The following is a 24,390-nucleotide window of genomic DNA, read 5'->3' as shown; positions in this document are numbered from 1 at the left end:
AATCACTCGTGTGTTTATTGCTGTTGTTATTTAGATATTTGGAACCTTGGAGCGGTAGTTGAACGTTGTCATATTTGGCCAAAATACGTAATCTCCATTTGGATAATGCTTCTTCAAAACTGGGGCTAATTTTTTTCTTAGCGCATTGTGTATATTTCTGTGATAATGCAATATTTAGACGATAGATAAAAGTCTGAGACTGCTCGAGATAACTTGTGGCTACCCTCACCAAAACTTTTGTCAGAAACTGCGTGAGATTTGAACTTCACTTTTATTATATCATCCTTTCCTTTATCACAGTAAAAACTTTTACTTCCCTTACAATAAGAAACAGTAGTGTAAAATAAGACTCGTCATCCGTAACAATATTCAGGTTTTGGGCCACAGACCTTTGTTCAGTTTTCGATTGGTTGTTGGCTAATGAAATAAGGCGACGAAACACTTGGACGATTTTCCAAAGTGGTGTCTTCCAGGAAGACTTTTAATGGGAAACTGATCTCTATTTGGGTATTAGACATGTAAAGAAAACCCAGCAAACTTTACGCAGCCAATCCGTTGATGATACGCGAACCTGCGATCAATCATTTTCAGTGATTTTATCCAGTCAACCACTGAGGGGTCCAGTCCAGGGCCGGATTTAACAGTCAGAGGTCCGTGGGCGCAAATACGGTGTGGGCCTCTCTTTAAAAGTAGGCAAATTTGATGATTTAGAAAATTTACACAAAATACTGTACTTTCAACTACATTTCAACTAGGAAGTTGTAAATTTCATTTAAAAATAAGGTTATTGTAAACACATATATTTTATTGTGTAAAACTAATTATTTTAATTTAATTGAAAAATACCTATGTAAAATTTTTTCCCGAAATTTTCCGATGTTTCATAGGTTTTTTCCCGGGTTTGGTTTTCTCTGTCTGTTGTCCTCATGATTAGGCCACACTAGGATGTCGCGGTAATAGAAAAAAAATTATGTTTAAACATAGTTGTGTGGGGGGCCCTTGGTACCGGCCCCAAATACCCTTATGTAAATTCGGCCCTGGGTCTAGTCATCGGAGCAATCTTGTTTGCTTTTCTGACTACAAAATTCTTGGGTTCAAAAATCCTTTTCCTAATAACAATATTCCTTTCCTTTAATATCCCACGCATGTGAGTGGAGATATTTTGAAATTTCGACCTAGCTTACGAATAAACTGGCTGGGCCACCTTACTATTGTTACCAACAGCAGCATCGGTTAGCTGCTTACGCTTGCTTCAGTCATTTTAATCTCTTTTCCTCAATTTTCTTCAGCTCTAAATAGCGTTTTCTCCTCTTTTATTCTTTTAATTACTGTATATCATATACCTCTGTTTCCGAATGTCTATATATTTAAAATGTTTTAACATTGAAAAGTTTACTCTTCATCAAATTTCTAGTATAAAAATTTTCAATAATTTTCTACATTCGTCTTCTTTTACTTCTTTCATTTTTAAAAGTCAAACGATTTTTTAAAAAATAATCTTCGGAGTCGGAATGTTCAATTTCTTTTTGCATGCTCATGTGTGGAACAACTTTCTCTATTTTTTAATGGAGAAAGTTATTCCGAATTTTTGTTTACCCACCAATATTTAAATTAAGGAATTTTTTGTTTACTATAGTCACTTTACAATGACAATATATTTTATTTTTTAAAACATGTAAAGAATTTATGAACTCCGTACATGTTATATGCGAAAATTATTTACAAAGTTTACTGGTAATCTACTTATATGGTAAGTAGATTACATCTTCACAACTATGTAAGTATTGTAGATAAATGGCAATACAATAATAATAATTTAGTTGCTATCTACTAGATGGTGCTACTACCAAATGAAATAAAAAAGACGATATTCAGAATAAAAATAAATAAAATAAGCAAAAATAATATAAAAAGTGAAAAAATATAATAAAATAAATTATGTAAACATTATGTAAAATTATGTAAAATTATTTATACATATTTTTTAACAGAAGACTCCTTTTACAAATCTTAAATAAATATATGATATTTTGAATTTTGTTTTGTTTTTTTTCGTATAATTTATGAAGATTAAGTCAAAATACTAGTGAACCGTCATTAAAATTTTGTATAAAAAGAAGCGTGAATATTATTTTTTTATTCATCGCTTTCTAAATCTTCAGTTATTCTAAATTTTATTTCAAGATACAATTGAAAACAGCAATTCGAGTAAAAATAACTGATTGTATTTGTTATAAATTATAATCGAGATATTCAATACATGTAAAATATTTTTAGTATTGATGATTTATTTTAACATAATATTCGAAAAATATTTTATAATTTAAATGAAAATTAAAAAGTCTTTCGTATTTATCCATCTTTTCGACGAATGTAATGTTTTCATACCAAGAGCGAGCCTCAAACTTGAGGTTTTCAGTAATACTTCAGTAAGAGTAATAAGAGTTTTTCAGAACGACTGTACGCGTAATTAATTTGATGAAACGTTAATACATTATCTATGATCCTAGTATTTACGGTGGATCCTTTCCCTCTTAAGAAGAAAAGAAAATAGAGAGGAAAATACGACTTCGAAAGGAACAGATTAAAATATTCTTTACGCTTGAGTTTTACCTGATTGACATATGAAGATCATTTACAGTCCCTTCATTGATGCATCTTTATTATATTATATATTTCTTTATTAATTAACGATAAATATTTAGCATAATTACACTTTTAAACATAATTTTTATATTATTTAGTCATGATATATTATAATCCATGAAATATTCTACTAAAACATCGATAAATTTTTTAATACCGTTAGCAATATTGATAAATTCAAACTAAGAAATGTATTTATAATTAAATTGTTTATAATAAAGAAAAAACATCTACATGAAATCAATTTATTGTCAGCGTTCCTCATATTTCTATTTCACCAGAGGAAAAAAAACATCAAATTTATCGAATTCACATAAGCATAATGAAGATTTTGAAATTCATTATTTGAATTTTCACGAAAATTCCAATTATTGGAAATTATAATGAATTATCAATTTGTTATAGATTTGATTGCAAAAAAAAAAACAAAGTTATGAATTTCGAAGAATAACAAAACAGTTTTTCTGCAATCATTATAGTAAATTTTGATAAATGATGAAACCACAACGGTTTGATACAACGTATAATTCATTATCTTGTTTAGCTTATGTGTTACAGCTCATGTAAGCTAAACAAAATAATATATTAATATAATTATGAAGCATTTCTGAATTTTAGAAATTAGCTCATTTTAAAAAGTTACAATTTCAAATTGGGCGTAATGATTCCAATTATTTAACTAAAAACGAAAACTGACTACAATGAAAGTTCGAGAAGAAGTATAGATTTATTTTGATAAAAGACCAGAGCGTCCGAAAACGAATATAATTTATGATAATATAATCAAAAACATGTATTTTTTAAAATAAGAAAAGTTATTGGGACTAATAATTATGACATTCGCTTAGAAAACCAAAATTTAGCATTTCAGATCTCCAATGATTTAATTTTAGTAAGAAACAATTAATGGCATTTATCATAAGTTACAATTATAAAATATTACGGGGTAAAACTTAATTATTTAAAAAAATACTAGAGAAAATTTTAAGCAACAAATCAAGTCTTCAAAATTCAAGTCATGCATTCTATAAATAAGAATATCTTATTGCAAAACGTGGAATAAAGCAATTATTATTCAATGCAAGCCCGTGGGCAGGATTTTTAAAAAAGGTAAGACTAAAAAATACATTATTTTTTCATGACGTAATTTAGAAATTTGTACAATACTTATAGTATATAGAGTAACACAATACAGTAGACTACGAAGGAACTGAACGGGTACAAAATGAATACAAGTTATATACAATATACCATTTATTAATTTTTTTTTATTCTTCCCAAATGGGAGTTAAACTTCCAAAATCACTCGTGTATGAACGGATTTGATTCGATCCTTTTTGGCTGTGTATCAAGTCAAATAATCTCTTCAATAATACTTACAAAGAATAAGTTTTCTTAATGTTTAAATTCTATCAAATTTAAAAATTAAACTGTTGAAATCTATAAGAAGTTCTACACATTTTTAAAAGTATATGCTATAATAAAACAAAGATATTCATTATAGATACAAATATAAGAATTAAAAAATTTGGAATTATCTTTAATGAATGTTATGAATAAAGTCATGATAATAAATATCAATATGCAAAAATCAACACCTTAAGTTTTCTTTTCGGTTAGTTCATTTACAATCACGATATGACTAGCCTTAATTTTGCCCTTTATGAGTATTTCTGATTCAGAAAAAGTCAACAAATGTGATAAGAGATTAGAAACAAACCATGACAGAACTACTCAAGAAATTAAGCATATCTTTCACAAAGACAAACACGGAAATAAATAATTGAGATTTCAAATATTGAATTTACTAAAAAGCCAAAAATAATCTAAATTACAGATATTAATTCTTTTCGTTGTCCGAAATTATGAAACTGTTAGTTGAGTTTTGGTTCTAAATATATTTCGACATTAAATAAACATATCAATCTTCGGCTAAGGTTTATGAAACCATTATACTAGAAAGTGATTGTTTGTTAATTACAGTTTTAATTCATGAGTTTCTTACTAATTGACCAATTTTTAATTTAATGATATTCAGAAATCAACTATATCTTATGAAATTCTAATGATTTATTAGTTCTCAACATTTTCTAAATCATTTTTATAGTTTTTATGTACTACTTGTTTCTTTGGAAATTTTTATGCACGAAAAATAATAAATAGATATTGAAGCCAGAATACTAGAAATTTAGCATTTCTTTTAGAAAAAGTTTGCTCCTATTAGTTTATTTTAATTTGCAGATAACTGTAAAATATATTAACAAAAAACATTGTTTTCTATGCATACTTTACAAAATGTAGGCCTATATATAATGCAGTATATATGTATACTATATATATAGTATGTTTCATTAATTTATCAGTTAATTTTTATAAGTAATTTAAAATTTCTTATATCGAATATGCATAATTAGAGGATAATGCCATAATAGAAATATTTCTATACACTTTTGCATGAATTGATTTCTAAGATATCGTTCAAATTTTTAAAATTCCTTAATCTCATCAGTTGTTTCTATTTACAATATGGATTTGTATTTGTATTGTGCTTATAAAATCGTGTTACAAAAAATTTTACAGTAAAAACCATTAAAAGTGTGGATACTAGCGCCCCCACCCTGAGTTATCACGTGCTCTTGATAAGGGTAAAAGTCGAAGTTTGACGGTGATGGTTCTCCTTGGGCGCACTTCAGCCCGTGAGGTACAAGTCCATAAGCCGACAATAGATACAAGGGAGTGAAATTTGACCCGTATCAAACTTCCCACATTTGTTAGCATTAAGCAGACGACAAAACATGAATGAAGAGCATCACCCTCCGAGTGGGGTGTTAGTAGGACCAAGTGTGTCTTTGCCTGTACAGTCGGTGCACACAGCTCCTTCTCTGGGTAGTAGTGTAATAGTTCAAAATGCTAGTGTAGCCTCCCAATTAACATTAACAGTAGCAGGTGAGTGAATCCTTTAGTATTTCTCTTCAATGTGTTTTTTTAAAGTCAATAAAGTTAAACCACCTGACTGTTTAAAAATGGTCGTAACAAAGATGCCGCTTGCACTTCTCCGGTTACTTTCTACTTAGGTTAAACTTGTCCATGAATTTTTTTCCGCTTTTTATAATTTTCATATATTTGAAATATAAAATTAAAATACGTTACACGTATTATTCACATTTTTTTAAATAATAATCGTAAATATTAAAAAATTATAGTACTTATAAAATTTTAAAGATTTACAGTAATTGTATGGATTTATAATTCTTTCATTTTAAAATTTTATTTTTAAATTATTATTTATTAAACTCAATATGTTTATCTAATATTAAATGAATTCCTTATTATAATTATCAATTTTACTCATCAAATATAGTTAATGTATTAATGTAATTATCTAGATATTTAAAATTTATTTAATCAGATCAATTATTAGTTGTATGACCAAAATTTTCACAATTATCAAAAAAAATTGTAATAGCAATAGCCGTAGTAATAGTAGTCGTAGTAATAGTAGTAACAGATTGGCATATTATATAATAGAAGTTCCAAATGAATTTCAACAAAATATTCTACCGGAAATCATTCTTACTATACTAATTAAATTTGACGTAAACGCCTGTTTTCTTTAATTATTGTATTAAATAATTTTTATACAATTCGAAATTAAATTATCAATGAAACTGTAAATTATTATGAAATTCCTACTTTTTCTAATCTTTAGAAAAAACTCATTTTTATCAAATAAATCAATAATTTAAAATGGGCCTAAACTAGGCGTATTTATGTTATAATTACTATAAATATAAAAATTATTAAATTTAAAAAATCCAAACGTTTTGGATTTTTTAAAATAAAACATTAAAAAATTCTTTCAAAAATTTATATTTATATATATCAAAATTTAGCCAATGTTATATAGATGTATTCATTATGCTTACTAGTTACACATTGATAATTTCGACATACATCCGAAGAGAAAACAAGTATGGAATAAATTGAATCAATGATCAAGAATAAAAAAAGCAAAGTTAGAATATATAAGAACTGCTGAATCATTTCATAGTTCTTAGGAAATACAGAATAGAAATACTACATAATAAAGGTAAAAGAAATAGTAAATTATAGACCTTCTTTAAATTATTATTTATGAAATTCGTTTATAATTTTAACGGATATTTAAATTCGTTATTTAAAATTAAAACACTCCTTTATTGAAATAAATGTTTTAGACTTAAATTTAAAAAAAAAAACGAAAATAACTCTAGTTTTATTTACAATTTTGAGATAACATATCTTTATTTATGACTATCATTAACAAATTATGGATTTTAATATTCATGTAAGACTAGTGAAATTTTTCCTACTAAAATATTTTAAAATTATAATAATTTGATTTTTAAATGAAAAATAATATTTTAGTACTAAAATAATTTTAGACTTAAGTTCTCTAAAACATTCTGATGATTTGAGAGTAATGTATCGAATCATCAGAATGTCTGAGAGAGTTTACTGATGAAAAAAATAATGTTTATCCTAATCGACTGCAAGTTTGGAAATTTCCTGACAGCTTTAACGTTCACGTCATCGGTAATCCTGCCCTATAGTGACCTAAAAATTAAACTTTTCTAAAGAAAATGATAGTTCGATAAAAATAGCGAGTTTAATTAAAATCGAAATTCCATTTTTAATGAAAAATGTTTAACTGATAACTATTTAAAAAATTTGATTCTTACAATTTAATTTAATAAGTAACCTTGTTTATCTTGTAAGTAAATAATCTTGAAAATATATCTGAGATATCCAATGACGTATAGTCTGGAGTTTAAGAATCATTCAATTATAAGACAAATAATTTTAGTTCAAATATATTGTAGTTTCAAAAATTTTAAACTAAAATATCGATCATTTAAAGTGAAAACGTTTAAATTTAAAATATTTAAAGGTACACATGTTACATGATTTGGATACAATATTTACTATAATTATAACATAATTTTATTAATTATAAATTACTCATTAAGTTGTGAAGTAAGTACTATTCTTTGTACAAATTTGATCTTTTCAGACATTTTTTTTATTTGAATTAATTTATTTAGTAATATTACATATTATAATTAATAATGCACTAACTAGAAACGGAAAAAATTAAATATATCGCTCTTTATCAACCAATCAAATAAGCAAAATTTATCAAAGGACTTTGCACTGAACCAATAATTTTCGGTAGACGAACTCTTGTCTACTTTTGCAATTATTTACATTCTTGAATGTTTGGCAGTGGGAATATACAGTTGGGTCTATTCCTGATGATTAACTAAAACTTTACTTTCAAGTTAATTCCAAAAATCGAAATGTCAAAGCAATATCATCATAATCTGATTTTAAAACATTTAATATAATTTTTAAAGCTAATTTAATATAGATCTAAAAATTGACGTATTATACTTATACATTTTGGAGATTATTGTTTGAAAAGCATACAATTAATATATTATTTATATATTAAGCTAAATATTCATAAAGTTTATACTTTATTTAAGGTACTAATAAAATTAAAATATTTTCATAAACTATATATAGAGATCTTATATATGCATATAGAATTTTGAGACGGATATTTTTAAATAATATTTGAATATATTGAAATTAAAAATTTAAGGGTATTTGTCAGCACATAAGTTAAAAATAAATCAAATAAGGATAAACAAAGAGATTAGTATATCGGAAACGATACTCAGGATTATTGACCCTAATCATGCTTTATTCCATAAGATAGTAGCCAATACTAAAAAAAAAAAAAAATCTAAGTTTAATACTAAAATAAGTTTAAGCGTGTTTCCAAAATCATTTCAATTTAAAATTTATGATAAATTTAGAAGTTAAAAATTTTATATAAATTGTATTTATTAATATTACAGTGTATTGAAAAAAATTTTGCTGTAGTTTCTGCATTAAAAAAGTTTTAAATGTAAAATGTATATGAGTAAATGCATTTTCATTCATCTTAATGTGTTACTTTGCATTGAACACCTTTATTGTTTACATTATTAAATCAAACCATAAAGATAAAAAAGTTATCTGTTCGTTCTTTCAGAAAAAACAAACTTTTCTAAAATTACAGTTCGAATCACATACGATTAGAACAGAATTGAAATTCATATCTTGTTATATCCAAAAAATCCTATAATTCAAAGAGTAAAATATTTTAAATAATTTTATTATAAAATGAATAATTTATTATATTTTAAACTCGTTCCACCTAACTAATTCTTAATTCAAATCCATTATATATTTTTCATATTCAGAAAAAATGATTTTATATAGATTTATTATTCTTACAAATGTGTGTAAAGAATTTTATTTATTTTTTTCTAATTACTTCCCGTTTAAATCGCTTTTGCTATGCTATTTAAGTATGTAAAAAATTATTAAATTTTACATTCAGATTATCAAATTTTTCAAATAATTATTTAAAAGAAATAAATGATATACAATTTTGAAATCTAGTACCATATGTAAAAAATTATTGATATAATTTCAACGACATCGTAATTAATCTTAAACTTACTATTAAATATATATATATATATATATATAATTAAAAATTTAAAAGCTACTGCATTTAGTATTAATTTATACAAATGCATATTTATAATTTGTTAGTATAATTGTTGTTACAGCTATAAGACTTTTTAAATTAAAAATACAGTATATATATATTTCACTTACTGAAGTAAAAATTTCATATTTCACGTGATTTTTAAGAATAAAATCAGTAATTAAGCTTTTCAATTCTTCTAATGTCTGTTCAGCTATTTTATTAAGTTTTATAAAATTTAAATCTTATAAAATGTTTATAAAAGAAAAATGTTTGAGAAAAGTAAGACTGAAATTTGTATTCATTAGAGTATAATATCAGTAAGTTACCTGTATTTTCTTCATTTCTATGTATGAAAAAAATCTTCTTCCATTATTTTACATTCTTCATACATTTTACATTATACAATTAGGCTTAGCTATAATAAACAAACTTTGATGTTTATATACATATTATATTATAAATATATTCTTATTAAGAATATATATTTAATAATTTAAGAATGTAAATATATAAAATCATATAAATTAATTTAAATAATAAAAGAATTTTATATTTTTTTAAATATTATAAATTAGAATATCTTACTTTGTATTTCTGTTTTGTCATTGAATAAATATGCAGCGTTTTTTTCATTTTTATTTTAAATTAGATTTAAATCAATAAAAAATTATTATATTTACTTGTAATTAATTAATATGACTGAATTTATATTCTACATTAATTCATGTAAATTTAAAAAGCAGACGATATTAGTTTAAAATTGTTTGATTTTTTTACCGCTAGGGTCGCCTTACGTATTAAAATAAATATATTTAATATCATATATTTTCTATTAAATTCGTATTAACATAAATTTTAAAATGTTTTTATATTTATTTTAGATACTAATTTTATTCTATTTTTATAAATAATTTTTCTTTATAAACTTGAGCGGCATTTATATAAAGAATAACATATTTTATGGGATTAGTTCGGAGTAAATGGAACCTTAGCTTGGTGGTGCAGTTATTGAAATCCCTCGTCTTTTCCAAAACAAAATTTATTTTAATAATTCCAATTTTTTAAAGCCTTTGTAAGCTAAATAAATATATATACTGTATTCATTTAATCTTTGCGCAAATCTGTAAACTTATGTTATTACAACAGCGATATTTAAATACTTCTCTTGAAGATTTATGAAAATCTTCAAGTATTTAAATATCGTTCATGAAGACAAACGACTAGCGAAATTCAGTATTAATTTTTCTTGTTTTGTGGCAAAAATTCTTCAATTTTTCCTATTATGGTTATAAAACTCTCATTAATAGTACATCACGTGTCAAAATGATATATTAGAATCGCTACTATTAATTTTGAATTTATTACAATTTTGTGCTGTTTTGTTTTCATTAGATCAATATTTCTCTCAAATTTAAAATGAATTATTAGTACATAAGCCCATTATAATCGTCAGAACATTTTAAATGCAATAATTTTATTACTTATAATGAGGTATTTATTAAATTATTAGATGTGAAAATACAGATTAAATATTTTTTTTAATTAAGGAAAATTTCGAAATATGTTTCAATTGCAAAATTGTAAAATCGTTATACACATTCGAAAAGCGAGCGACATCACTTTATTATCACGGAAGCTTAGGCGTTTTTATTATCGCTATTAATAAGGAAGAGAAGACCACTTAATTAAATCTTGAAAGTTAAAATTAATATTAAAAAATTAATTTTATTTGAAAGTCTAGTAGTAACTTTAAAATAAATTAAAGAGAGGGAAAATGAAGAAATATATAAAAGTTGAAGGAGATTGCAACATTAACCAGTACAGGTGGTGTTGGAATGAATTCGGATACGTCGGGAGGTGTTTCATAGCCAAGTGTCAGCAACGGTCACGTTGTTGCATAGCAATGCATTGCTTTCTACGTGACAAAACGTTCATTGGGCCGACGTCTGCGTGGGACGTTTCTGCATTTTACTTGACTGTATCACTCCGGTTTAATGGTGCGTAGCACCTAACACGCTGTGTTTCCCTATAATAAATCTTAACTTAAAATTACGTGAATATTGCTCAAAGGGTTTTATCCGCTTTACTGAGAATTCGTCTAAATAAACTTAATTCTTCGTCACTCGTCCTAACGTACACCGTTACATTTAAGTTTGAATATAGCCTACATAAATATATGTTTTTTCTCGGTGTGTTTTTAGAAAACAAAATTTTACAGAATAGCAATATTACTTTTAATGTTTCTGTTTAAAATGATTATGAAACTTTCTAGTCTAAATTTGAAATATTTCCTGTAAAAATAGATGCGATTATTCCGTTATTACTCTTCCGGAATGAATCAGAATAAAACAATACATCGAATTTTTTCTAATAAAATTTAGCAGCTATTTTTGTTAGGAAAATTTTGTACAATTTCTTTCTTTATGAGTTTAAGCACAAATATACCAAAGACATTTTCTTTATGCAAATAATTAATTACTTTTTTATTAAATTCGGTATAAACTTCCTTAGAGATGATATACTGTAATTTTCATTTCAAATATTTTACTTCAATGAATTTATTTAATATAAACTATAATATATTTGCTCGTAAAATTAGCACATATAATTTCAAATATAAATAATAATAATAATACAGTATAAGTATTTTATTTTCGGTTAATAATTCGAATAGATCTTTGCTTGTTTTCAAATATTTACATTCGTCTTTCTGTTATAAATTATTAATAAATTCAAACTTATAGCTTATTACATATTAATAGAAGAAACTGAGACTATTTCTTCATTAAAACTTTTTTAGACTGCATATTACAAATAAACAAATAATTCCATGATTTATTCCCAGGTAATTTTTAATACTATAAAACATTAAATAATTTTATATAAATCTTATAAATAGTAAAAATATATACACTAAATATTACTAACATAATTTATGACATCTTTTATTAAAATTACTACTACAAATAAACAATGATCATATTTAAATTTTATAACAAGAATTAATAAAATCTCTAGGATTAACTTATCAAATTATCAAAACATCTTTATTATTTTATTAAATTTGACTATATTTTTTCTTAAAATAATTAACAAAAGCATATAAAATTGAAGAGTTGATCGAGAAAAGTCTTCGATTCTTTTAAAGAAACTTTCGAATTATTTTTTAGTATGATTATACTATGATCAAACAAAACGAGTAATTTAACTTTGAACGAGCAAGTGCAATACTATTGCACTTGCTCGTTCAAAGTTAAATTACTTCCCAAAAAATTAAATTTTGCATAACTAATTCCAGTCTAATAACTAATAAAATAGTATTTTAAAATGTTCATAGATATTTCTGTCTCCTGGATTTCCTTTCTAAAATTCAAAGATATATTTCTTGAATTTTTATATAGAATATACTTCAATTACACTGTATTATATCCAGGCCAGAGAAAAAGCTACCTATCTTAAATGCTCTACAAAATCAAAGCGAGCTAAAAGCGCTATAAAAATTATATATTGATTTATGCTGTTTGAATTTTGAATAAATTTAAAGCAAAATATTTAACATAAATTTTCAGTTTTCTAATATATTTTTTAAAATACTTTTAGTTATATATCCGTATAAGCATAGCCTATATCTAACCATATATTATGATTACTTTCTAATAATAGTCTATGTAAGGTTAAATAGCTAATCTAAGTGTTATCTAAGAACAAAAACAGATGAATTAAAAGAAGTTTTAAAAATTATTTAAAACTAATACTAAGGAACATAATGTGATTTAGGCCTACTTAATAAATTGGAGGCAAATAATTGAAAATTTTAGTTGAAACTTACATGCTACTTTGATAATGAAACAATGATAAAAAAATATTTATTATATACTGAAAATAATTACAGGTTTTTTGGAATAAGGGCATATTTGTTATAAATAGATTTATAATATTTATGTCTAAAAATTAATAAATAAAAGGAAAATTTTAAATAATATTTTTCTCGAGATGAGTACAATATTAAAAAAAAATCAACCCCCAATCAATCAATCAAAATTAATTTGCTAATAGATTGCGTACTTATTGATCTTAAATGTATCAATAATAGGCTTAATCAAAGATATTTTGTTATTCTTATTTTAAAATAATAAAATGATTTCTTGAATCATTTAAAAATATATATAAAAGTTAAAATTTATTAAGTAATTATATCAACTTTAAGCTTTTTCTTTAATTTCTTAAAACTTCTTTTAAGATCATATATTTTAAGTAAGCAGTTTCGCATTTGAAAATATAAATCAAAGTAGCAGATGAGCCCGGCGTTGCTCGGGCAGAAAGTAACGGTAGCGAAGATTAAATTATTAGATTATAGCCGATCTTACCTGTTTTCACCGGGTGCAAGAACTATGATAATCTTACTTGAATAAAATGATTAATTTTAAATTCTAAAATCTAAGAAAACTTGTTTAGAACATTATATTTCGAATTTGGAACGAATTCAAATATTCGTTCAAATTCGTTTATTTTGGATTAATTGTTTTTGGGTTACCCGAACAGTGGAAATGATTAAAATATTTATTAATTGCTAAAATGTATACTATATGTGCCACTATTTACTTTCCTTCTTTATTATTTACACTTTATACTGACTAAAACTAACTCTCTCCTCCTTTTCCCTAGGAGATTTGAATTTCCAAAAATCCCTTCTTAATGTGCATTCTCATGGCGTATCCTACTAAAGCGCAGTTAAAAATAATAAATCGCATCTAAAATAGTACAGTAGAAGCTGTTTCTTAGGATAAGCCTTAATCCTCTTTCTCCCCCGCGGGGGGAACTTCGAAAAATCCCTTCTTAGTGTACATTCTCGTGACGTACCCTAACTGTGTACCAAATTTCAACTTTCAACTCCTAACCGTTTGGGCTCTGCGCTTATTATTATTATTATCATCATCAACCCATCTCGATTATATTATAAGATATAAAAAAATAATGTTTAATATATATAAAACTGTCTTAATATATTTTAAATAAGCATTTTTTGAATTATTGTTTATTCTGCCTCATAACTTTTCTATAACATGTCGTCAATATTAAAGAAATGTACAGTATGAGTATTAAAAAACTTTTCGAATGTCTTTTGTAATGATTCATCCTTTCTTATACAAGAATATTTCTGTAAAATTGTATTTACTTGAATCAATTTGAATGTTAATTATATACTGGATGCGTTTATAACATATGCATATAGGTAGGCTATAGTACTTATAAATATTGTTTTAAAATTATATATATATATATGTCTTTCATTATTCGAATATATTCAAAAGTTGGAAAAGTACTGCTAAACTTTTCAAAATATGAAATCTTTCATACACATATATAAACAAAGGAGATAATCACTCCGAAAATTAGACCAATGTGTGAAGAAGATATACCCCTAGGCTTTATAAGCCTATATACATTATTTATATTTTCTTTTTTTATACTATACTATCCACAGCTATATTTTTAAATTTCAACAACCTTTAGCTAAATTCTATTTTAAAAAAAATCAATTTCCATGTTCTCAATTAAACAGCAAATTCATAAAAATCTAATGACTTGAAACTAAGCTGTGTAACTTTTGACAATCAAAATCTAGATCTATTTTACATTTACAGATTTAAATTTTGAAGAACTGAGATAATATTATATGTATAAAATTATATAAGTAATTAGCAAGACCTATTGTTTTTAGATTACTTCTTAAAACTATTCACGTCTGTGCTGAGTACTGTTATCTTAATTTATCAAAATATCTTATCCTTATCCTGTTAAAACGTATCTAATCAAATTTTGCAATTGCAAGATGGATTCCAGTATATTCTGTTATTTGTCAATGCAATCGTATCATTATGTCAATTTATTGATTGATAGATAGCTTAGAAGGACGAATTGGGCAATAATATTTAAAAATGTATAAGAAAATTATTGATATTCCTGTAATATACGAAGTAGTTATAGAAAGTATACATCTTTTAATATAGCCTAAAATAATTTATCTTTCTTTTTATTAAAATAAATAAATAATATACATATAATTTCAAGAATTTTTTTTAAAAATTTACAGGTATACGTTCTATAAAAGTAATAAATAAGATATGTTTAGCTGATACAATAAACCACGTTAAATAAACTACTCATAGGAAATATTAGTTAAAATAACATATAAGACTGTATTTAAATAGTTTTTAAAATCTATCTTACAAGTTAGCATAAGATTGAGTTTAAAGTTGTTTAAAAATTGTGTTTAAAAAACTGGAAGATTTAATTTAAAGTAAATTTCTTTAATTGATGTTGAACAAATATTGATGATGATAAATTAATTTAAACGTCGATATATTTTCCTCTGTTTATTTCCCCACCAAAGAACTTATTTGATATACTGTTGTCCATTATCATAAACGTTCGTGGTTTTTTTCTCAATTTCATCATGTCATTTAATGAAATCATACTGACTCTTCATTAAGCAATTTCAACTCAAATTTAATTAAACAATTAATCAAAAAATATAATCTTCAGACAGCGATATATTTTTTATCAGTTTAATGAACTACATATTAAATCTATTAGATTTAAATTATATTTTTAGCAATTTCAATGCTCTGAACGTGGATTATTGAACAATTTTTTTTATAGATAAATATATATATTCTTACTTCAAACAACGGATATATTATATCTGAACTGCTTTATAATATAAAATTAAAGGAGTGCTTTAAAATATAACGATGTTTCCAATGTTAACTAAATTCCGAAAGTTGATCCATTATCGATATAAGAATTGTAATTTAATAATTGATTCTTAAGTTATGTTAATTTTCGTTAGTAGTTCGTTTTTGTTTAAACAGTTCTATTTTTATATCAAATGTAGTGGTATAGACTTATAATGCAGTTTATCGATATCATTCTAGATCATTTTAATCACTTTTGTGTGTCTATTGTATCTATGTATATTGCGTTGCTATATCAATGATGCTTTTAATATAAAATTTAAAAAGAAAAAGTTCATCAGTCTTAAGACTATTTTTGTCTAATGGGCTAATTACTAAATGATATTTAAATATTTTAATGTAGGTTACATTTAATACAAAAATTTGTATATAAAAGTTAAGTATTTATCTATAAGCATTTCCATTTATGCTTAAATATTCACGTTAAAATACTATTTGGTTTATAGAAAATGAAGAATATTTGTATTATGCAATAAAATTCTTCGACGTATACAGGATTTTTCTAGTTTTAAAAGAAAAAAAAATTATTAAAAATTTAATATTTATCATATATAATTACGGTACTTTATGATTGCATTTAGTTACTCATTTTAAATATAATTCAAATGAAAAATTTGCACAAAATATTAAAAATTCAATCTAAAATCTTTTCGCTTATAGGCCTACTTATAAGATCAGTTTTGAAGCAATATATTATAGAATTTCATTTTTGAATTTTAATGAATCAAAATCACTTGTAAATTTATCCACTAGAGTGATATGTTACCTACTAAAATAAAATTGTAAACATTTATACACCATTAATGTGAATAGACTATATAAACCAACACAATGGACGACTTGGAGCCATGTTCGTCCGCAGAGGAGGCAAACGGAGCACTTGCCCTTCCCTGGGATAGAGTAAAAATTACACAAATTATAATGGTAAAAGTGATCGAAATGCCTAACCTTACTCTCTCGACCATGGGTAGCATTGTCAGTCATTTCGTATTGATGCAATACTACATTCTATAATCTACTTGAGGAAAAAAAAAAAAATTATATAATTATATAAAAATTTATTGATTTAATTATTAGTCTCCAAGCTTTGCCACCCTGAAAATATTTCTGCGGACGCCCATGCTTGGAGCAGTCTTTAGATTAATAAATTTAAGAATCTGTAATTGTTTAAATACAGTACTTTGTTTAGATTATTAAATTTACAGTAAAGATTAGGTTTAAATTCATCGAATGAATTTATTAATTACGTATGAAAATAGAAAAATTAAATTGTATAAAAAAAAATTCTATTTTTAATAATTAATTTCTTAAAGTACTGTATTCAGTTTCTTGTATATGATTTTAATATAATTTTAATCTACAATAATATTACGATTTCTCGTAAATTGCTATTTATTTATAATTGGAGATGTTTTATTTCTATTCAATTAAAATAAAAACCATTTAAATTTAATAAAATTTAGAAAACTGTATAGATTTACAGTTTTAATTGTTATAAAAATATTTCATTTAAATTATTATTATTATTTTATTCACAATTTTTTTTATTAGTTACCAAGCTTTAATTTCTATAATATTCATTTCAAATTTTAAATAAATTAATTGAATGTTTCTTTTGTTAATGGTGAAGAAAATGTATAAATTAAATTTTAATAATTAAAATGTAATTTATAAATTTTTAAATGCTCAGGCTGATTTATGCTTTAAATTTTTCATTTTCTTGCTTCACTTCAAAATTAAAGATAAAATTTATGAAAATTTGATTACTTATAACTGTGAAATTTAATGATCCAAATTTGAATTTGAATATAATTTTTGCAAGTACTTTCTATAATTCTATAATTTTACATCATCATCTTCAGGCTATGGAAATAATGGTAATGATTCACACGACTAAAGATACAAGAATTATACTTCTCCCTACAATTTTAAGTTGTTACTTGAACATTTTTGAAGTTGATAACACCATAAAATGGTTTTTAATTATTAATACTTTACTAATAACTGGTTATGATAAATAATCCATAATGATTTACATCGAGACAAATAATCTGATAGATATTTTATTGTAATTTTGAAAATTTCTATATTATTTGTAAATATAATATGAAAGTCTAGACTAAATAGTGCATTTAAATGGACATTTATTGTTAATAAATTGTTCGAAAATAAAAAATTTAAACTTTTTTGCTTATTAAGTTATATAATGCATATAGAACTTTTTATGTGACGATTTTTTTAAAACATTACTTAGAGAGCATTTTAAATTAAAATATAAATTATATAATAAGATAAAATTTGATTGAAAATCTTTCTATTCAGCTCCTGACTGATCTCAATTTTTAAACGAATTAGATAATAAAAAGCATTATTTTGTTTGGTAGTAATTTAAAAATATAATATAAAAATTTAAATAAAGATAAATTTATGCAGTTATAGGAGGGAAATATAGGAAAAATACTAAGTTTTAGAATAAAACTAGATAAGAAAAATAAAATATATTTTACCATAAACCAAAGATTTTAAAATTTTAAGACTTGAATTATTGGATTCAGAAAAAGTAAATAGATAAATTTACGGAACTTGATCTCGAGTTTATGAAAGGAAACAATTAGCTTTTATCGAGAAACTAAATAATAGATAATAAGAGAAGATCAAATAAATCTGAAGATCTGTGAAAATCAAATAGAATGATTAAAAGAAAGGAAATTAGCATTATATTAATGAGCATTGAGATGAATCAAATCAAAATGAGAATAGTGACATGTAGTAATAGATAGGGATATATAAAACGTTAATGTGAAAAAGAAATATACTAAAGCTGTACTAGATTATATCAATGCAGAAGGCTTTAGAATAAGTATTTTAAAAAAAGTTCTAAAAATGTCATGAAATAAAAGTATAATTTTTTAAAAATATGCTACAGCATGTTTTATGGAAAAGCAAATTGAAAGAAATTATGAAACTCTGGACTCCTGTAAAACTAAATGTAATTTTGAGAGATCGGTACGGAATATATAATCAGCTGGAATGAAATAACTTATATTTTACAATTATAAAGCACAAAACCTTCAGAATTATACTCACATCTTCAAAAACAAATAAATCCAACAACGAGTTGCGTAACTTTGCGGCGGAAAATCGTTACAAGTAAGACACATTATCACAAAAATTAAAATTGTCTGTGACGCCATCTGTTAAGAAATTTTGTTAAAAACCTTTTTATGTTACGTATTAATTATTATAAAATGGCAAAAAAGCGCTTAATTTTGTAGGTAGAGATGAATTTTAAAAAAACCAATGCAAATAACATGCAAAATAATCATTAAGTCTTACCCCATTCGAGATATGACAAGTTACCCCCTCTATCCTCATTGTCTAACCACCAAGTTTAATAGCACCAATACCTCTTATACACAAGTCACCATGACAAATTTCGTTCTTAAATCATTATTCCCATCCTGAGATATTAAACGTAACAAACGCCAACACACACGTCTATGGACTTCCCCTTTTTAAATATATTTTTAAGGTTCAGGAGGTCTCAAATCTTTGAGATTCGAAAAAACTCCAGAGGATCAAATTCGACACATTCTAATACTTTTCCTTGTTATGCACAGTATATATAACAGCCAGGAAAATAAAACAAGAAAAAACTACAATAATAAGAAACATTTCTTGTATATATATAACAAATTAAGTTATACTGCTTTATATGTAGTTTGCATATGTTAACTAACTAGAAATTTGGATAAAGATATATTTACGTCGAAACAAAAGAAAATTTTCCAGGATTTCAAGTACAGTATTTAAAAATGATTTGAACTTTCTAAATATAAAATTGATAAGACAATGAAATTATTTATTTATTTATTTATTTTTAGTTAAGTTTCCATGTGGACAATGTATTTAATGTATTTAATAATGATATTACAAATATAGTATAAGAAATCAAAAATAAATTCGTAATGGTTAATATAGATGAACCTAGTTATATTTAGAAGTTGAAACAAAATCCAACAAAAAAATTCAAAAATTTACGACAATACACATCCTTTTAAAAAATACATATGTTTACAGTTAAAATTTCCCGACAGTGCACTGAACAGCACTTAGCCTTCCCTGGTGATGTTGGCTTCCACCAGGTTTTTCTTACTCTCGTTCACATATTAAATTCTCTTTTTTTTTTTTGTTGTTGTTTTTTAAAAACCGTTTATGTAATAATACTCATATATTCTTTTTTATATTTATCTATTATACTTTTTACATAAATTTATATTATTACATTTTTTACTGAATTTTCGCGTTTTTCTTTTACCTATTTTCTAATTTACATATTAATACATAATTTTTTTTCTTTTTTATAATTAACTTATTTGTACTTCTTTATAATATCTTTAACCAGTTTGCATTAATCTTTATACTTAAATTTTATTGATATTATTATTTTTTTTTTTTGACTTTTTATAATTTCAAAACTCTAAATTTTCTATTGTACCAATTTTTTCCTCTGTGTAAAATCCTTACTTTTTCTTTGTTAATATTGCAATTATTTATTGGTAAGGATAAGGTTTTTAATGTTCTTTTTTCTGCGACATGTATTCTAAAGTAATTTATATCAACAAGATGTCTTTGTATCTCACCTCTTATTTTCTTATCCAAGGTTCTTTGTTCTTCTGTTGTTTTCCTCTTTTTAAGGTACAGTACATCTTATAAATTCCCTTATGGTGATGTAAATTGCCGTTTCAACGTATACAATTGATTATTATTGACTTATTCCAAAACCGTGTCTTCTTTTAATTATTCTTCTTTACTTCACAACTGGCTGCATAGATAGACACTGGACATCTTTAACATCACTCTTTATTTTGGAATATCTTACACACCGATACGCATTTCCGGCATACGCCCTTTTTCCGTCGTCTACATAATAGAATATGAACATGTATTTTCCATATTACAAAATTTTTTATATAATGTCGGGAAATTTTAACTGTAAATATATGTATTTTAAAAAACAGAATGTGTATTAAGTAGCACCTCTTTACTAAATGTCTTTTTAAAAAGGTATGTTGTAATTTATCATTATATAAAAAATTTTATAAGACGGAAAATACATGTTCATATTCTATTATGTAGCCGACGGAATAGGGATGTATGCCCGAAACGCGTATCGGTGTGTAAGATATTCCTGAATAAAGTGTGATGTTAAAGATGCCTAGTGTCTAACTATGCACCCAGTTGTGAAGTAAGGAATAATTAAAAGAAGACACTGTTTCGGAATAAGTCGATCATAAATTTCTTTTTATATCAATTTATAAAATTTTCAGAATAAATACAATTATTGCGCTGCAATTTGAAAAAATTGTAGACCTATAAATTTCCACTGTTGCCTGTCCGTCCGTTGTCTTTCCTTAATCTCGAGAATGGAGTCAGATACACGAAAGACGAGACCAGATATTAAAATTTTAGGGGAAGGAGGTCCCGATTAACTGTATACGAACTTCCGATACAAAATTAAGTCGTGTTATTTATGCAATTCAAAAATTTTCCTCTGAATGGAGTTAGATAGATAACTGGCACGACTCCATTGTTAACGAAAAGTATGATGTACTGTACAAGGGCAAGCCACTAATTTGAGATGGAAAGCATATATTTTAAATTATCAATTTAAAATATAGCAGCCTGGCATTGTGACGATGTCATAATAAATAACTGCTCGTTAATTTTAAATACTAATTTCCCGACTCCCTTTACCTTCATTCATTAATTAGATATTAATGCTAGTTTCTGATTTACATATTTCGTACTGTAAGCGTATGAATTTTTGGTATTCGGCGACATTTTATTTTCTATCGTACTTATGAAGATTTCTAATATTCCTTTAATTATTAATATAAAGAAAATGATTAAAATTCGAACTGTAATTAATTTAGTGTGATTCATTGATTCAGCTATATTAACATCGCTAGATCTACATGAATCAACTGTAAGAAGTCAATTTTAGTATATCTGATTGCCTTAAAAAGTTTTCTTATATATTTTATTTACATTAGATTCATATCTGGAAAGTATTCATTGCCTTTTTTATGACTTAATTCTTGAACCATGTATACCATGTGTATATTTATATATACATTTTCCTATATATTATCAACATATCTTTAGTAGCGACTCGAATATGTGAAATGTCTTTTCATTTCACTTTACATTCCATTCATTACTTGTTTATTTATTAGTATGAGTCGATTTTTAAAATGAAAAATTTATTTAGCTTTTTAGTTGTTTAAGTTGTTTGTTATCATTAAGTAAATAGCTTTTTTCCTCTTTTATATTTATTATTGTATAATCTTTGTCCATTGTTTATCTAAAGAGTTTATTTAATTTTTGAAACATAAGAAGACTTTTAATTTATATTAATTCTAGAAAGTGGTAAATAAAATTTTACCTTATACTGTACTTATCGTTTTATTTTGTTTATCAGAAATATAATTTACCAATTCAGGTATTGAGAATGTAAGAAATCCATTCTCTTTCTGATGTCGCATAAAATGCCCACAATAATTAAGTACGCCTAATTATTAATTATTATTTTTATTTTTATTTATTTATTTATTTATTTAGTTCTTAGCTGGACTTGATTCTAGATAATTTAGTAGTTGCGTTTTAGTAGAATTGTTGTTTTCGATTAATTAGGCTTCCATTTTATTTTTTGTGATCCTGAATGCTTTTTACCAGTATGAGAGCAATCTCTCACTTCGAATGTCCTTTTTAGTTAAGCTTTTTAGTTAAGCTGACATTTTGTACTTTTATGTCCAAATATTCAATCTATGAAATAACTTTACCGCTTATAAATTTTATTTTAGACTAATTGAAAGACTAATTCTTGCTCATTCATTCAACATTATCTATTCTTTCTTCCCTTGAAAAACAGATTATTATTATTATCATCATCTAAATTTCTTTTAACTTTCTAATTTTTGCACAGTATTTATGATGCTTTGATGTAACTTATCGATTTAATATTAACATTTTTTGATCCAAACCTAAGCTAACAATTTAGTTTTTGATTTAATTTCTGTAGTCTTTAAATATAATTCCTTTTTTTTCATTTTAAAAACATTATTTCGCACATTAATTTTAGTTTCACGTATAGTATCTTCCTAAGAAATCTTCATTTTAATTTTTCTAAATGTGACTCAAACCTTTAAAATTTAAAATTAAACTAAACTTTTCTAATATAATCTGCAATTTTAAAATGTTCACTATTTTTTGTTTTATGACATATATTATAATCTGTCTTCAGTAGTTATCATTTTAAGATTTTAATAATGTATTTTATTTATTCGTTCATTTCATGTAAATAAAACAGTTTGTTTTCCAAATTTTTTTATAATATATTTCTACATAAAAAATCCTCTAAACTTAATTAAATCGTACAATTTTTCATTTATTTTTGTGGAAAAAAAAAAACATTTACACAAGAATTTCAGTTTCTCCTTCCAGAACGGAACTCTTTAACTTAATTTTACTTAATTAATCACTTTAAAGAAAGAAGCTCTTAAGAAATTATCGTTTCGAACTTTCCAACAGTCTCGAATAAAGTAAAAGTAAAGATACTCCTAACTACACAGACCAATCTAAGCTGTTTATTATTTTTTTGATAAGTACTATGTGGAACTAACCAACAGGGTCACTCGCATTACATACCGAAGAATTAGAAAAGTATAACATGAACAAAAAACAAAAAAGTTTTCTTGTATATAATAAACCTAATTTTCTATATGTACAAGTTTGAAAGTTTTAAATTTAGAAAACTTTGCAAAAATTCTTTCATAAATTATTATTTTTTTTAAAGAAAAGAAAGATGTCATATGTGCCTGGTGTTGCAAAAAATTATATGATGAACATTGCGATTATAATTAGTCTTACATAGAATTTTATCTAGCAGGAATGTTTATAGGTTTAAGTAACGCTTTCTATCATTATAATCTAATTTATAAATTAAAATGAATTACGTGTTGGTGCTATTGTAAATTTTCAAATATTTCTGAGTTGCTATAAAATTGTAAAATATTAAAATGATAAACATATCAGTGTTCTTGTTAGATAATATTTTCTGATAAGATAATCGCAAGGCCCATTATAGACTATCCGCATTTGAAATATTAAGTGTACTAATTCTTCTAATAAAATTTATTCATTTAAAATTGATACTCAAGGATTGTAATAACTTGCAAGATTTACAATAATTTAAAATACTGTATTTGCATATGTTACAACTAACAAAATCAAAAGGAAGAATTAAGAGGCCTGAAAATATAACAGTTACCTTATAATTTGAATATTTAATAATGTACAAAGCTATTTAAGAGTCAGTTAAGACATCAAACTTCT

At 24.6% G+C, this 24,390-nt stretch overlaps 1 protein-coding gene across 1 annotated transcript in view; it reads left to right on the top strand.

Annotated features, from left to right (window-relative positions):
• The first annotated feature begins 5,298 nt into the window (after window positions 1-5,298).
• The window catches only part of LOC136977032 (hepatocyte nuclear factor 4-gamma-like), a 61,461-nt gene continuing 42,369 nt past the window's right edge, over window positions 5,299-24,390 (top strand). The window contains exon 1 of the mRNA XM_067272459.1: window positions 5,299-5,592. Coding sequence (XP_067128560.1) covers window positions 5,442-5,592 — 151 coding nt within the window. The 5' untranslated portion in view covers window positions 5,299-5,441. The remainder of the gene's footprint in view (window positions 5,593-24,390) is intronic.

Source organism: Centruroides vittatus, unplaced genomic scaffold (assembly GCF_030686945.1).
Source record: "Centruroides vittatus isolate TY-2023 unplaced genomic scaffold, ASM3068694v2 contig_439, whole genome shotgun sequence".
Lineage (NCBI taxonomy): Eukaryota > Metazoa > Arthropoda > Arachnida > Scorpiones > Buthidae > Centruroides > Centruroides vittatus.
Note: the sequence above shows the minus strand (reverse complement) of the source record. Positions and strands in the feature narration are given on the sequence as shown.